Source organism: Schistocerca piceifrons, chromosome 4 (assembly GCF_021461385.2).
Source record: "Schistocerca piceifrons isolate TAMUIC-IGC-003096 chromosome 4, iqSchPice1.1, whole genome shotgun sequence".
Lineage (NCBI taxonomy): Eukaryota > Metazoa > Arthropoda > Insecta > Orthoptera > Acrididae > Schistocerca > Schistocerca piceifrons.
In genome coordinates, this window is record NC_060141.1 from 236,426,878 (window position 1) to 236,442,952 (window position 16,075).

General features: G+C 37.3%; 1 protein-coding gene across 4 annotated transcripts in view; it reads left to right on the forward strand.

The window, feature by feature from the left end:
• LOC124794959 (ATP-dependent DNA helicase DDX11) overlaps positions 1 to 16,075 on the forward strand; it is a 162,284-nt gene that overhangs the window by 70,671 nt on the left and 75,538 nt on the right. For all 4 annotated transcript variants that reach the window (XM_047258678.1, XM_047258675.1, XM_047258674.1 and 1 more), the window contains one exon: positions 11,352 to 11,475. In XM_047258678.1, the coding sequence (XP_047114634.1) occupies positions 11,352 to 11,475 (124 nt within the window). The remainder of the gene's footprint in view (positions 1 to 11,351; positions 11,476 to 16,075) is intronic.

Below are 16,075 nucleotides of genomic sequence, written 5' to 3' on the forward strand. Positions count from 1 at the left end.
AGCACTGGGGGAGGGGGGGGGGGGGGAATTTTCTTGCCACAAAATGACACCATATCTAATGAAACTTCCACTCTGAAGATTTAAATAGTGAATTTTGATTATGAATATTCCTAAATATTTAACTTGGAAATGTAATGAAGTACAGTTTTGTGGCTTTTCTTTCCTCTCCAGAAGAACTTGTTTTACAATTGGAGTTACTGTAAAGGTCATTTACAGATTTAGTAAGCAAAACCCAAAGGGATATAAATTATAAAAATCCCATGAATACCTTTGAAAAATATAGTCACACCAGTTGTTCAATCGCCCAAAGGCAACTACAAAAACAAGAAGCTCACCCACGAGTATGAGATTGCTGCATGTGACCAGTGCCAGAATAAGCCACAGTCATTAGACAGCTCTGAAATTTAAAACACCTATTGTGTTTATACTTTGCAACAATGTGAGATTCTGATCGGTCAGAGCCTGGAAACTAATGGCAGATGTAACAGCTTGCACATTTTACAAAATGCAACATTTAAATACGTAAAATTACCCAGCAAAAACGCTTTACACATATGTCAAAGCACATCCCCCAAAAGATATGTACAATGATAATTAAAGTAAATAAGAGAGAAAATAAATTAACAAACAGTAACATTAGGAAAGTAATAATGTGGCAGACAAAGACAACATGAAATTTGGAATCCAGTCACTATAAAGCAACATTTATTCAAAGAAGTATGTAAATGCAATTACATTAAAACAATTTGAGACTACTTTCCAAATCTTTGCTGAGAGAGCTCTATTCAATGCTTATCTGTACGCGGGATGTGACGTGTGACCTTGTTGGCAGCCAGACGGTGGTAGGTCCATCAGTGGTAAACTGCAACTGTTGTCTCCTCTTGAATGGTATATAATCCACTTGGCGGTAATATTATTCCTTGGTCGACTTCCTGTAGGTACAGGCTGGTTGTAGGCAACTGCTGCTATATAGCTCAAAGTTTGTGTGTATACGATGCTAACATTTCAGGCAAACGATAGTCATTAATGTCAAGTACACAGTTATTGAAAGAATACAATATTCACTTCAACTCACAGATAGTGAAGCTGCAGTTCATTCAATTTTCTACATGCACCACATTCACAAATTCACACCTGATGAATAACTTTTAATGCAGAAATATGCTTAACTGTTTTTATAGCTACTGTTAATGTTTAACATATGTGAAACATTATTAAGTTGTAAATGAAAGATCTTGGAACACATTAGTTTTTGGTAGCTCATGCCACAGCAAACAGCTTAGTCCAGCAGACAATAATCGCTTCTAAATTACATTTGCATTCTGGGTCATTCCATGTCAAATGAAAACATTTTAAATAAAAATTTGACCTCACCCTCTTAGATTTTGCTGAAAGTTGGCATACTTATAGTGGGTGCTGAAACTAAGAAAAATACCAAATTTCAATTTTTTACCTCAAACCATTCCTGAAATATGGTCATGTAAACTTTCCAAAAACTGGCCAAAGAGGTGTGAACGGACTTTTTTTAAATTGCCCTTGGAGCTGCCCTAATTGAGATAGAGACCTGGGAAAGGTGTCATTTTGCAGCATTTTTCGTGCTCTTGCCAAAGTGATATACAACAAAACATAGCTTCTAATTAATAACATTTTTCCAAATACTATTTAATATTTTGATTTAATTTTTTTTTTTTTACAAAAAGTACATATTTGAAAATTTTCAAAATATTTCCATAGCTACTTCATACTGTTGTAAATCACATGGCAAAATATAAATGTGGGATGAATGGGTTCATTGTTAAAAAAAATTATTCCAGACTATTGTTTTTCACTAACAGCCGTAGTTGGACCAAACTGACCTTTAACAAACAGGAATTTCATTAAAAAATACTGAAAGGTAAGTAAAAAAGTACTAGAAATATCAAAATATCACCTTCTTGAAACAAAATCAAATAACATTTTCTGTAATTGATTGCTTATTTTCTTAGTTTTTTACAGTTTAAACTAATAGTCTATTAACTGGCAAAATGAAATGTTGAGTGTGGGACCTATAGCTAAGATTTAAATAAGGTGTGAAAAACTTGTAAATAGACTATTGATATAATACTTCTAGTCCAAAAATGCACATTTCATTAGCACAGACTTTAGCCACTGTATGAAGGCTGAGCATGCTTGTGTACCTGTCCATGTATGCAGCAGGCTGTGAACAAGTTGAAGCAAGCACAGTGCTTGATGTCTGTACAATCATTCAGAGACGGGAGCCATTGTTCAGAGGATACAAGACTGTTTCCTTCTAAGGCTTAGTGTGCCTACAGCATTATTGTGCACTTTGGTTTTAGTCCAAATCAATTGTTTCCTCTGTGTTGACCAGTTTGTATCTAGTATATTTAATAGTTCAGTTACAAGTAAGTATATAAATTGAAGGAGAGTTTATAAGTGGTTTTTGTGTCAATATGGAACCAAGTAAAATTGCAGTGCTGTAAGAGTGCTGTAAGAGTGCAGTATTCTAATCCATTGAAGAAGTCAAATCATTTTATTAGATACAGAAAAAAAACAACTGAGAAATGTCTCAGCATGGATGCCCAAATTATTTCCACAAATACCTAGCGGTGGCAGGATTTGCGTTAAATGTAGGAAAGATGTAACCATCAGTGATAAGTGTTGAAGAAGATTCTTCTGGATCAGAGATATTCATCCCAGACCAAGACCCTGACTTCGCTGCAACTTCAGTGGTTGTTCAAACACTTAACACATCACTTCAAGAACTAGGAGAGTCCCCAATTGATAAGAAAAAAGTAACATCTAGGCATTGCCAAATCAAAAGTGAAAAAAATCTCCTCATCAGTGACACGTAAACTTTTTATTGCTGCTGAAACTTATTTCTTCAAAATCTCAATACAAACTTTAATAATTCTGTAAGTAGAGCAAAAAAACTAATGAGTCTTCCAAGTTTACCTGAGAAGTGGAGTGTCAGGAAAATAATGAGGGAATTTAATGCTCCTAATTACATTGTTCGGCAGTCCAAAACAATTTTGAAAGAGAAAGGATTCACGGAAGGTCCAAACTCAAAACCAGGGAACTGTTTACCAACAGAAACTGTCAAAACTGTACATTCATTTTATGAAAATGATGAAGTTAGCCGGGCAATGCCAGGTATTAAAGATAGTGTGACAATTACAGAAACAAGCGGAAGTAAAACAAAAATATCAAAGAGACTTATTTTGTGCAACCTTAAAGAAGCTTACAAACATTTTAAAGACAAGTTTCCTAACATAAAAATAGGTTTCTCTAAATTTGTCAAGTTGAGACTGAAACATTGTGTATTTGCTGGCTGGAGTGGCACGCACACACTGTCTGTGTGTGCACAACTCACCAAAACATAAAATTAATGATAGAAAATGCCAAACTAAATACTGTAACAAACAGCAGCTTAAACAATTATAAGCAGTGCATTGCAAAAATGCATTGCAACCCATCATCAGTTGATTGCTAATGGGAAACTATGAATATTGCCCTGGAGAAACTGTCATACGTAAAATTTTACAAGATTCTTTTGATGAAAACTTAATTGAACGAGTTCAGTTGCGATAGTGGATGTCAGTTGACTGCTGTAATCTGGAAATTGTTCAGAAAAGTTCTGAAGAATTCATAGATTTATTTTGTAGTTAGATGTCTACTTTGATTCGGCATGACTTCATTGCCAAACAACAACGAACATTCCTTAACTCCACAATAGAACACCTTATGGAATCTGAATTTGTTGTCATATGTGATTTTTTAGGAAAATTATAGTACAGTTCTACAGGATGAAGCTCAGAGTTACCACTGGACAAGACAAAAGATTACCATTCATCCTTTTGTTATATATTACAAACAGGAGGACAAAATTGAGCGTTTGAGCTTTGTCATTGTTTCTGATTGCCTGGAGCACAATACAGTTGTGGTTTACACCTTCCAAAAGAAGCTTGTTTCTTATCTAACAAATAAATTTCAAATGCTTCCAAAAAAAATATACTATTATTCTGATGGTTCTGCTGCTCAGTACAAAAATAAATCTTCCTGAACCTTTGCCTTCATGAGGAAGACTTCAAGATAAAAGCGGAGTGGCACTTTTCAGCCACAGCACATGGGAAAGGGCCTTGTGATGGAGTAGGGGGTTCAGTTATCTGACTGGCAGCATGTGCAAGTTTGCAAAGGCCATACTAAAATCAGATTGAAACCCCACGAGATCTATTTGAGTAGGCAGTAGAAAATATAACAAATGTTGATTTTGCGTATTCCACTCAAGAAGACTATGCTGCTTCAGAAATATTATTAAAAAGCCGGCTTGAAGAGGCATTGACAATCAAAGGAACACAGCAATTTCATTCCCAACAGTACATCAAAATTAATAGTCAAATAATTATCAGGTGATATGCACCGCTGGGAGAGGGAAGTAACTACGTCACCAGACAAACTGAAGTAACAAGATGTAGCAGGCTGTGTCACACTGTGTATGGCAGAAACTGGTGGCTTGGGTACATAAAAAAAAAAAATCAAAAAACAAAGAACTTGATGAAGTGAAAATAACTTTTCTTTATCCATGTGGACCAGCTAAGTTATTCTCCTATTCTGCACATGCATATGTCCTGTGGGTGTCAGTTGTGAATGTTCTCACAAAAGTAAATCCATTTACTCCGACAGGGAGAACATATATTCTTAATGAAAGTTATGTAAACCAAACCCAGTCGGATTTATTAAAATGTTATCTGCGAAATTCCAAGACAGTTTATTGGGAAACTGCTTTCAACTCAAAACTTAATTTTTGTCTCAGGTTAGTGTTAATGTATATTATATAGAAAGTTGTTTCAAAATTACTATTAGAACCTATTGCATTAAATTTAGCTATGGATAGATACCTGTTACTCAAAAACAAGCATTATGTATTTAATTTTTTTAATAGTTTCATTCCAAACCTCGTGAACCAGAACTATTATGTTAATACTTTTGCTTTTTCATACTTTTTTTTCAGTTTGTAGTTAAATGCTTAAACTTTTTTGTTTTATCAGTAAATATACTGTTAGTTAAGTTGTATGAAATTAAAATAGGCAATCAATTATAAAAATGCTGATTAGTTTTGCTTTAATAAATTCATGTTTTGATATTTCGAATACCTTTTTTACTTACCTTTCAGTATATTTTAATGAAGTTTCTGTTTGTTAAAGGTCAGTTTGGTCAAACTATGGCTGTTAGTGAAAAACTAGAGTCCGGAATAATTTTTTTTAACAATGAACCCATCATCATTCCACATTTATATTTTGTCATGTGATTTACAACAGTATGAAGTAGTTGTGGAAATATTTTGAAGATTTTCAATTATGTACTTTTTGTAAAAGGAAATAAATCAAAATATTAATTAGTATTTTGAAAAAGGTGATTAATTTGAAGCTATGTTTTGTTGTATATTCCTGGAAAGAGCATGCAAAATGCTGCAAAATGACAGCTTTCCCAGCTCTAGCTCAATTAGAGCAGCTCCTAGGGCAATTTAAAAAAAGTCCATTCACTCATTTTTGGCTGGTTTTTGAAAAGTTTACATAGTCATATTTCAAGAATGGTGTGAGATAAAAAAATTGAAATTTAGAATTTTTCTTAGTTTCAGCACCCACTATAAGTATGCCAACTTTCAGCAAAATCTAAGAGGGTGAGGTCAAATTTTTATTTAAAATGTGTTGATTTGACATAGAATGACCCAGAATGCAAATGCAATTGAGCAGCAATTGTTGTCTGCTGGACTAAGCTCAGTGGTCACTGTCACAGGACGTCCAACTCTTTGTTTGTCATGCAGGTCAGATGTTCCCCGCCTCAACATCTTTAAAATTACTTGCCCAACGACACGCAGCACTCACATCAACACAATCTCCATAAACTGCTTTCATTCTCTGATGAATCTCATTTGAGTTGACACCTTCTGCTGTCAAGAATTCAATGACTACACGTTGCTTAAATTGCATTGACTGACTGTCTGCGCAGAGTTCTATACTTCACACTGTAACAACACAACTGTTCAATGCTAGGGCTTCCTGCCAACTGGAGCTGCAGCGAAGAGACTATGGAACAAGCCAGTACCTGCTGCACACCAATACTGCCAACTGTTGATGAGTTACGAAGGTGGAGGCATTACTTTTCAGTCAACTCTCCTAGATATGAAAATGTGAAACTACCTAGTAGGTGCTATTACATAGTGAATTGTATCCAAAAGAACTAATTTATCATAGATGGTTTGAAATAGCTTTATTTTCTGCATATAGATACAGAAAATATAACCAGTTTTCAGTTTATTATTGGGCATTACATAGTGATGCCCAATTTAGAAAGATGATGTACATAAGAATGCATTTGCAAAATAAAAATTACACAGAGACAATAAAATGTCTGTGCTTTGATGCCCTGGTGCCAAATCAGTTGTGGGCAGTTGAATGGTCTCTTTTGAGATGCATCATGCCGTATAGGAATCGGCTGTGGGGCATCAATCATATTATTAAAGTTTGAGATACCAAAAAATAAATAATGAAAATAAACATGTTAATAGGAAATTCATGTTGTAACAAAATAAAAGTAAAGTATGGTTACACTTTACAGTATAAAACAAGATATCTGGAATGTATAAATTGAAAAGAAGAAAATATATGACTCGCCCTTAGCAGGGTCTTCACATACTTTATCAGGTACAACTACAGAAAGCAGAAGGTGAGGGCATTGGGAAGACTAAGGTTTGACACTTGAGTCAAAATATCATTTAATCAGAAAAAAAGGGAGGGAAAAAGTAGTGCTCTTAATACCAGTAAAACAGTAGTATTTACATGCTGGTTTGAAGATTTTAAGGAAGCAAACTTTTCTAGAGCATTGGGACGGAGAAGAAGAGGGTGAAAATGGAATGCTTTGCATTTGCAGGTGATATAGCCCCGATGAAAAAGGCTTTTGAAGCTCCACACAGCAAATTGACACACTGGAAGAAGTGCTAGAGTGAAATGGCTGTAAAATGACGTCTTAAAAATGTGGAACTACTGTCAAACATCAAAGATAAAAATAGAACAATAAATCAAGTGACTAAATTTAAATATTCTGCTGAATAGATCCAGTCAGGCTTTAGCAGCTACAGCTAAGAGAACGGAAATAACTTTCCAAACCACTAAAAATGTGCCATATAAAGTTCTTTTGATAAGATGTCAAGACACTTTTATAAAAGCTAACATTTCTGAAAGCTTGCAGATTTCTTGCTTTACACAGAAGATATTTGCTAGCTTACCTATGACAAAAACACGCACAACATATATGTTGCAATCTGTGTTTGGATTGTCGTATGTAGGTCCCATTATTAATCATTTCACATTGTGAATGTTGGTACAGTCTTCAGCTTTCATTACCATTTTGGAAAGATCAGAATATTAGATGTATAAAAAATAAAGTAAATGAGTTGTTGATGTGATTGCATGATATCAATAGTTGGAAAGAAATTGATTTATTTTGGCTGAACACCATATAAGCACAGGGATAGAAATCCTAATGTAAGAGGTTATAAATTGGCTGCATATTGATGTAGTCCCAATATGGATAAAGGGGTTGTCAGTCATATAAAAGGAATATAAATAAAAAATAGATCAGGATATAGAAGCATGTGCTTATGAGTTAATATTGGGAGAATGTGATACTTGTGACTGTTACAGCATACAGTTCTCCATTGGGTAATTTGGAATTTTTCGTAAAAGAATTTGATGAATTATTATGCTATCAGATAAAAGCTAGGTGTTATTAATTTGAGTTGATTTTTAATATAAATTTCTTTAAGGGATATGGCAGGAAAAGTGGTCTAGAGTTGCTGTTAGCTGCTTATAATTTACTATCAATCATCAATTTCCCTACTAGAATTACCTAACACAGTAGATCCCATATAGGTAATTTATTCATACAACCAGCAGAAGTTAGAGAGAAGTGTCCATCCTTTTGTAAACAGATAGTCAGATCAAGATATACAATTAGTCACATTACTTAGTTCAGAAACACCCTAAGAAAAGTGTGAGGCTGATTAATGGCTGAACTACTGAAATTTTTAAAGGAAGCTTAAAAATATTGATTGAGGGTGGCATTTAAAATGAACCTAATGCTAGCCTAAATTCAAGGTCTTTCTTACTGAGTTTGGATCCATTTTGGGAAGTATGACGGCATGCTGAAAAAGTAGGGCCTCTGAATTTTTTATTCTGCTCTCAAAATCAGCTGAGGTATTAAATGTCATGCATATTACTCAGTTGACTCCCCTGCTTCATTGACACAAGTTGCAACCATGTGCTACTAGCGGACTCTTGAGGAGGAGGAGGAGGAGGAGGAGGAGGAGGAGGAGGAGATAAGTGTTTAACGTGCCATCGACAACAAGGTCATTAGAGACAGACTAGAGGACTCTGAATTTCAGAGTTGAACAAGGTGGTGTGTAAACATAACTATGTCAGTGCTTGAGAAACAGTGTATTTTAATCAAGTTTCTAACCAAAGAAAATATTATGCCAATTGTAATCCGCAGAGAAATGGAAGCTGTGTGTGGTGATGATTATATTGATGTAAATAATGTGCGAAGTTCAATTGCTTGTGCTTGTAATGAAGGAGATGGTGGTGCTAACCTCAATGTGTGGTCACACTGGATGACCACTTACGGCAACTGACGAGACTCGTAGGAATCGGGTTGATGAACTCATCAGAGAAAATCATCGGATAAAGACACAACTCTCAAGTAATTGTGGCATATTGTGAGTGTGTGTACATGCCATTAGTGCAGAACTGTAGTTTAGAAAGCTTGAGTGCATGTTGGATGTCTTAAATGCTCACTCCTGACATGAAACAGATGAGATTGGACATCTGTCAACAATTTCTTTTGTTTTTTGAGCATGAGGCTGATGGGTTCCTGAATTATATTGTGACATGATGATGAAAGCTAGGTTTATCATTTTGACCAAGAACAAGAGAGCGTTGGTGGAGTTCCACCACAATCACTGGTGCCCACGAAGTTAAAGACCTGCCCATCAGCAGGCAGTAAAGCTCACAGTGTTCTGGGATGTTCAAGGTGAGGTGCATTTGGAATTCATGCCAGAAGGCACCACCTTAAACTCTGCTAGGTACCGTGAGATTCTTAGAAAACTGAAAGCATGAATTCGAAGATTTTGTCCACAACTCGGGCGACCTCTCGTTCAGCACAACAGTGCGAGACCTTACAAGAGCGCTGTGACACCTGCAACAATCCAGCATGTTTGGTTCACTGACATTGGTCATACTTCGTGTAGTTCCATTTTTGATCTGTTTCCAAAACTCAGATAACATCTACGAAGACTTCACTTTGATAGCAATGACGCAGTGCAGACAGGGTTGATGTTATGGCTCTGTCAATGAAGTCAAACTGATATACAGTGAAGGTATCAACAAACTGATCTCTCACTGGAAGAAATGTGTTTGTCACCAGGGTGATTATTTTGAGAAATAAATACGTAGACATGAAGAATAAAGGTGTGGAATGCTAATAATGTCTGTTTTATTAAAAACCTTTAATTGTTTTCATGTAAAAAATTCAGAGGCATTACTGTTCAGCACCCCCTTGTAGGTTTCAAAAAAAAAAAAAAAAAAAAAAAAACAAATGTAATAATAGGAAGTCATAAAAGAAACCGTGGATTATTGCGGGTATGAAAGTCTCTCCACAACAACAAAAGGGCTTATATAATCAGAACAATGTAATGATCTGGAAGTACTTTTATAGTATAAAATGTAGTTTAACATACGATGAAAAGTTGTGAAAATAAAATCAAGCAGTTTGCACATCTCATCTGAAATTGACAGATCGCACAGCGAAATGAAATCAATGTGGAATAATGTTAAAAGAAAGACAAGGAAAGAAGCCATAGAAAGTGACATTATTTCTGTTGAAGAGAACTGTAAACAACAGTTCCTGCATAGCAGATACTTTTAATAAATACTCCAAAAAGCAGGTGGGGAGGGGGGGGGGGGGGGGGGAGGGGGGGCTGAGGGGGAGAGAGAATGTGTGTGTTATGTGTGTTTCAGTTTACCAGGTAAGCAGTAAATGAACAGTGCAGAAGGTAGTCATTACCAATACTTTATTTGGTAGTTAATGTAATCAGAGGTGCTAATCTTGGAAAACAAAAATGTGTGAATAAAATACTTCTGCGTATTGGGTCACATCTTTATGAAATACTATAAAACTGATGTTTTGACTGGCTTTGCTGTGGTCTTCTTCAGGCTGATTAAACTGATGAAGACTGCTGCAAAGACAATTGAAACTTTGGTTTTGTTGTATTTAATAGTATTGTGGTCCAGTTAACTAAAGAATTTTATTAAATTCACACTGGTTGAGGAATTCAATGCACTTTAAAAACGGCATTGTTCACTTACTGCTAGGACAGAAAGTGAAACAGATATAACACTCAAAAATGTCTAATCCTTGAAAATGGTGAAGTAACTCCAAAACTTATAAACATAAAAATAGAGCATGGCGAGTGAAGAACTGTAATATTGGTAAAACTATATCCAACCTTAAATGCTTTTCTCCACTAGAATCTGAACTGGGCACTTACGAGTTGAGTACCACCTCACAGACATGCATTAGCACCTTTGGCGATGGATGCATCTCGGTACATCCATCCTTCTGCGTACTTGTAATCTCATGTCTGCCTATTGTCTAAAAACAAAGGAAAAATACAATTCATAAAAGAAATTATGGACTACCGACAGATAAACAATGCTATTTCTATTGCAGCAGTAGTAGCTGTTCTTGTCTTGGCACTAGGTACTAACATATTTTTCATTATTTCTTCTCAAATTCCAAGGTTATTGCATTTTGAAATAGTATTATTAACATACAAGAGCTTAGAGTGGATATCATTATTAGTGGATAATAATCTAATAAATAAAGACTATGAACAAACAGCCATTACAACAGATGACCTAACTTACATGATTAAGCTCTCCAAAACTGGTTATCATACTTTGAATTCTTTTCTTGTTCAAAAGACATTTGGGAGGAAATAGAAGGGATGTGAAAATCAGTTAACTAAGAACTATGAGATAAAAAATCATACAAGGATCAAATGTGAATTATTTCAGTACTTATAACTGTAACTTAAGGGTTTAGCTGATATATCCTTCATTATCTTATCCTTACCTTGGTTGGTTTCTCATTTGAACAGCTTTGTATAATTTTAGTATTTCTCTCATTGTAAACTATGAGCTGCAACATTTTTGTCCTTTTGTTTTTGTTTCTTAATGGTTAATGTATGCCCTTTGGTTTATTTGTCTCATGGTGTTTTTTGTACATTTTCATTGCAGCTGAGCTTTGCCCATAGTCAGCTTTCTCAATACAGGCAGCGATTCCTACGGCAGTTCAGTCCTGTTAATTTGCTACGCCTCGAACAGCTTATTTTTGTAATTAGCAAGCTTCTACGTCTGCTTGGTAAGCTTGATCTTTCACCTAATTTGTTCTTTTTACAATATGACATGAGTTTTGTTTCTGATAAGTTTCTTTCTGTGAAACACATCTGATTATATCTCGTATTTTACCTTTTTCTCTCATAGTAAGTTGGTTGTAGTAGTATATATAGATATATAGTTTTTTTCCCCTGAAGAATTCAGCTTGCAATTTTGTAGAGTTATTATCCTAACTTGTTCATGGTGTGTATTCAAATGAGTTAAATGACTTAAAAAGTTGGGACTGTGGTAATTTTTTAGAAAAATGACATTTTAATAAATAAACAGAAGCTCCAGCAGTTTTTATATTTGCCCAAATTATTTTAGAATGAAATTTATGCTACAGACAATGAAACTATTGCCGTAGTACAGTAATGTCCCTACTCACCAGCAAGATGTGCTTTCTATCAAGACTTTTCTTGTACCAAAGGCAAAATTCATATGAGGAAACTATTAAATTATGAGACAGAATTGCTGGTCAGTACTTGCCTCCAGTACTGACATTATCTAGTCTGCCTCTGTAGCTGAGCGGTAAATGTGACTGACTGCCATGCAGAGGACCTGGGTTCAGTTTCCAGTACTGCCAGGGATTTTCTCCTTTTTGGGAGAACTCAGCCTCATGATACGAATTGAGGAGCTACTTCAAAGAGAAGTACTGGGTAAAAGATCTGCAAAGCCGACAACCGCAGGCAGAGCAGATTGCCGATGCCTCGCCCCTCCATACTGCGTCCATATTATCCTGTTGGCAGATGATGACATTGTCCAGCTCTGTGCCAAGAGTTCCTCCATTCCGTTGTGTTTTAATTACTGCACTGAAACTCCACACTTCCACATCAATGAAAAATAAGGCAAGAACGTATGACTCCGAATTTATTTTTGGAAGTACAGTTCTTTATGTACTGCATGTCTTGCTGCCTATTTCATGAATGATGGCTGTCTGCACAGATCAATGCACAGATGGGGACTGCAGCATTGACTGTTCGAAGCGACAGTTGTGGTACACAAATACAGGTGCTTCGCACTGGAAGAAGACTTTTTTCTTGCAAATTACCTCTTTCACTTGCGTAAGTAGAAATTGTCACTTACCACCATCATCAGCCATGACAATTTGCAACAAAAGGAATGAAAGTTTACTAAATAACTTGCTACAATCATGTTTAATTCTTGCAGTGCCTACAACATTCATGGCAGAGAACTCAGAACGCTATTGAATGCCCATTGGCTGTTGAAAAATGTGTGACGTCAAGTGTGTAAAATGAGCCTAAACTCTACCACCATTGTTCGTGACTCCAACAATAATGTATGTTATTTCAAGCTAGTATATATAATGCTCTCTCACTCTCTCTCTCTCTCTCTCTCTCTCTCTCTCTCTCTCACACACACACACACACACACACACACACACACACACACACACAAACTTCTGTTTCCTATTGAGGGAAGCAAAACTGTGTTGCATACAAAAATCAGATGGAATTGATGTTACATATTGTTCTTCAGCAACACGGATTTTATTAAGCACAAACCATTTACAAACAAATCACAGACAGCAATAGTTTCTGACACAAGTGGAAATACACAAAAGAAAAAACTTCCTCCAGGTGGATACCTCTTAGCTAACACAGTACTCTGGAAGTCTGGTGAATGACTCATACATGGCTGCAGGAGAAAACAGTTTGTCGGTTCAACTGGGAAGCACTTGATTGCACAGCGTGCTCTCAGTGCACCCACATGCCGTCTGTTCGTCACTGAAAACACAGCTATTGGCTGAACAGCAAGTGAAGAGATTACCAAATTATACGCCCCCGTGGTGTATGCCTTGGCCGAAACTATGGCTGGACCTTTCGCGCTTCCATAAGGACTCTGTTCCTTCTGAGGCACTCTGCAGTCACTTCTTATCGATCCTTGATGCGTCCCAAGGTTCTGAAGTCATCTATACCGACGGCTCGCTGGTTGATGGTCGCGTAGGCTTTGCCTATGCTCTCTCAGCGCATAGCATATCGAACAGCGCTCCTTGCCAGATGGCTGCAGTATCTTCACTGCCGAGCTGGTGGCCATCTTTTGTGCTCTTGAGCATATTTGTTCCTGCCCTGGTGTGTCCTACCTGTCTCCAGTGATTCGTTGAGTGGTTTACAGGCCATTGATCAGTGCTACCCACGCCATCCTCTGGTAGCAACTATCTAGGAGTCAGTTAATGCCCTCGAACAATCTGGTCGTTCAGTGGTTTTTGTACGGACTCCGGGGCATGTTGGAATCCCAGGAAATGAGCTTGTTGACAAGCTGGCAAAACAGGCCACTTGTAAGCCACTTCTGGAGATTGGTATACCTGAACGTGACCTCCGATCAGTGTTACGCCGCAAAGTTCTCGGGATTTGGGATGCTGAATGGCGCAGCTTAGTTACGCCCAATAAACTCTGTGCCATCAAGGAGCACACAAATGAACGGAAGTCTTCTCTGCGGGCTTATCGCAGGGACTCTGTGGTCCTCTGCCGCCTTCACATTGGCCACACTTGGCTGGCACGTGGCTATCTTCTCCGGCGTGAGGCCCCACCATGTTGTCGCTGCGGTTTCCGTTTGCCAGTGGTCCACCTTTTGGTGGACTGTCCACATTTAGCCTCTCTGAGATGGAATTTTAATCTCCCTGACTCCCTTCCTTTGATTTTAGGAGACAATGCCTCCACGGCTAACTTGGTTTTACCTTTTCTACGTGACGCCAGTTTTTATTCTTTAGTTTAAGTTTTAGTTCCTGTTCTTCGTCACCATGTGCTTTGTACCCTAGTACTTTTAGGTTAGTGATTTTGATTTTAATGTGTTTCAGAGTGGCTGGCTCATCCTTTTTTATCCTCATGATGAGCCAGCCCAGGACATCTGCTCTACTGTCTTAAGCTCTTCTGTCTGTTTCTTGCATGTCTGTGCTTTTCTTGTCTTCTGTTGTCTCTAGTGTGTTCAGCTTGCTCTCCTTCTTCTTCTTCTTCTTCTTCTTCTTCTTCTCTCTCTCTCTCTCTCTCTCTCTCTCTCTCTCTCTCTCTCTCTCTCTCTCCCCCCCCCCCCCCCCCCCTCTCTCTCTCTTTTTTGCAATCTAGAACTCCTGTGGTGTGTACCGTTTTATCCCAGGGACTTGGTTCAATGGAACAAGGGACCAATGACCACGTAGTTTGATCTGTTTACAAATCAAACCAACCAACCAGTACCACATTGGGCAGACAGGGAAGTCTGTGTGCTAGCCAAATATCAACAGTAGGCAACAACCAAGTCCAAATTATAGTCCAGGAGAAAACCACAACGAACAGGCTCATCATCAGTAAATATACTAGAGAGCTTGCTGTAAACATTGGCTAGTTGCAGCAGGTGGGGCTGTGGCAGTCCATTTTATTGAGTATTGATTAGTGTTTGTGCAACAGTGTACATACAACCACAATTTTGATTTCATTCCTTCATACATTTATTATCCGTTAAAGTTCTGTTGTTGGGACGATGATCAACTTTCCAGCTTGATAAGATTAAAAGCTAAATAAATTAGATCGGTACTCACAAATAACCAAGAGTTCCGTGGCAGAATTCTTTGAATAAATTATAAAGTCATTGAAGCACAAGTTAATAAAACTCTGTCTAAGAACCAATGGTAGCTCTAACAAGTCACTAAACAAAGTAATTAATGTGGCATAGAACACAGTTAATAGTTACACTAAACTTCACAGTTCACATACACTACTGTCTTGCAGTAACCCACCAGATAGAAGTGTACTGCAATAGTTCACTCAGTCCTGAATGAAAGTCACCACTCTCAACAATCACTTATTCTAATGACGATGATAGTCCAAATGTCCTACCAACAACAGCACTCCCAGGGCACTCATAGGGCTTTTGTGAGTTTGTGCATGGCTCACCTGTGGCCCCGAACTATTGCGCCTTTTTCGTCGTTCCTGGGCTGCACTCCCAGCCTTGTGCCCCTGCCTCCTTATCCTTGCTTCTTTGCCTCTACCTCTGTCTTCCCCTCTCTTGTTCTTGCTTACGTCAGTCCAACTATCCTCCTGGTTTCTGCTATCTCTGAAGGTTTTGTTCCTCATCTTTTTTTCTTCACCTTTCGTTTTTGGGGTTTCACCTCTCATTCTTAATTTTGTCTCTGTGTAGTGTGAGCCAGCTGGGAAAGAACAGGGTGTAGACACACCAGGACAACTGGGAAATCCAGGAAAACCAAAGAATTTTTTTTGTCCAGGAAATATCTGGGGAATTTTTTTAGGATTCTGGTAATTTTTCATTATCTTAGTTTTCAGTTAAATTTATGTGACTTTGACTGGTAAGAACTGATACTCTAAAGAATTTCACTTTAGCCAACTACTGTGGAATAAGACTGCAGCAGTGAAACATAAACAAGAGAACAACCCCAACATAAAGCGTTGCAAAGAAAATGTGCTATTTGCAACAGCAAAACACAGTGCACATGCAAGCATCTGTGGACAGCTAAAGGTATCAAATACTTTAGGACGAAGACTATGCAATATTTTGTAACAGTAGACTGCTTTCGATGTGCGTAACGTCACAACTGTTTATGTTTCTAACAGTTCATGGGAAAATATTGTGAATGG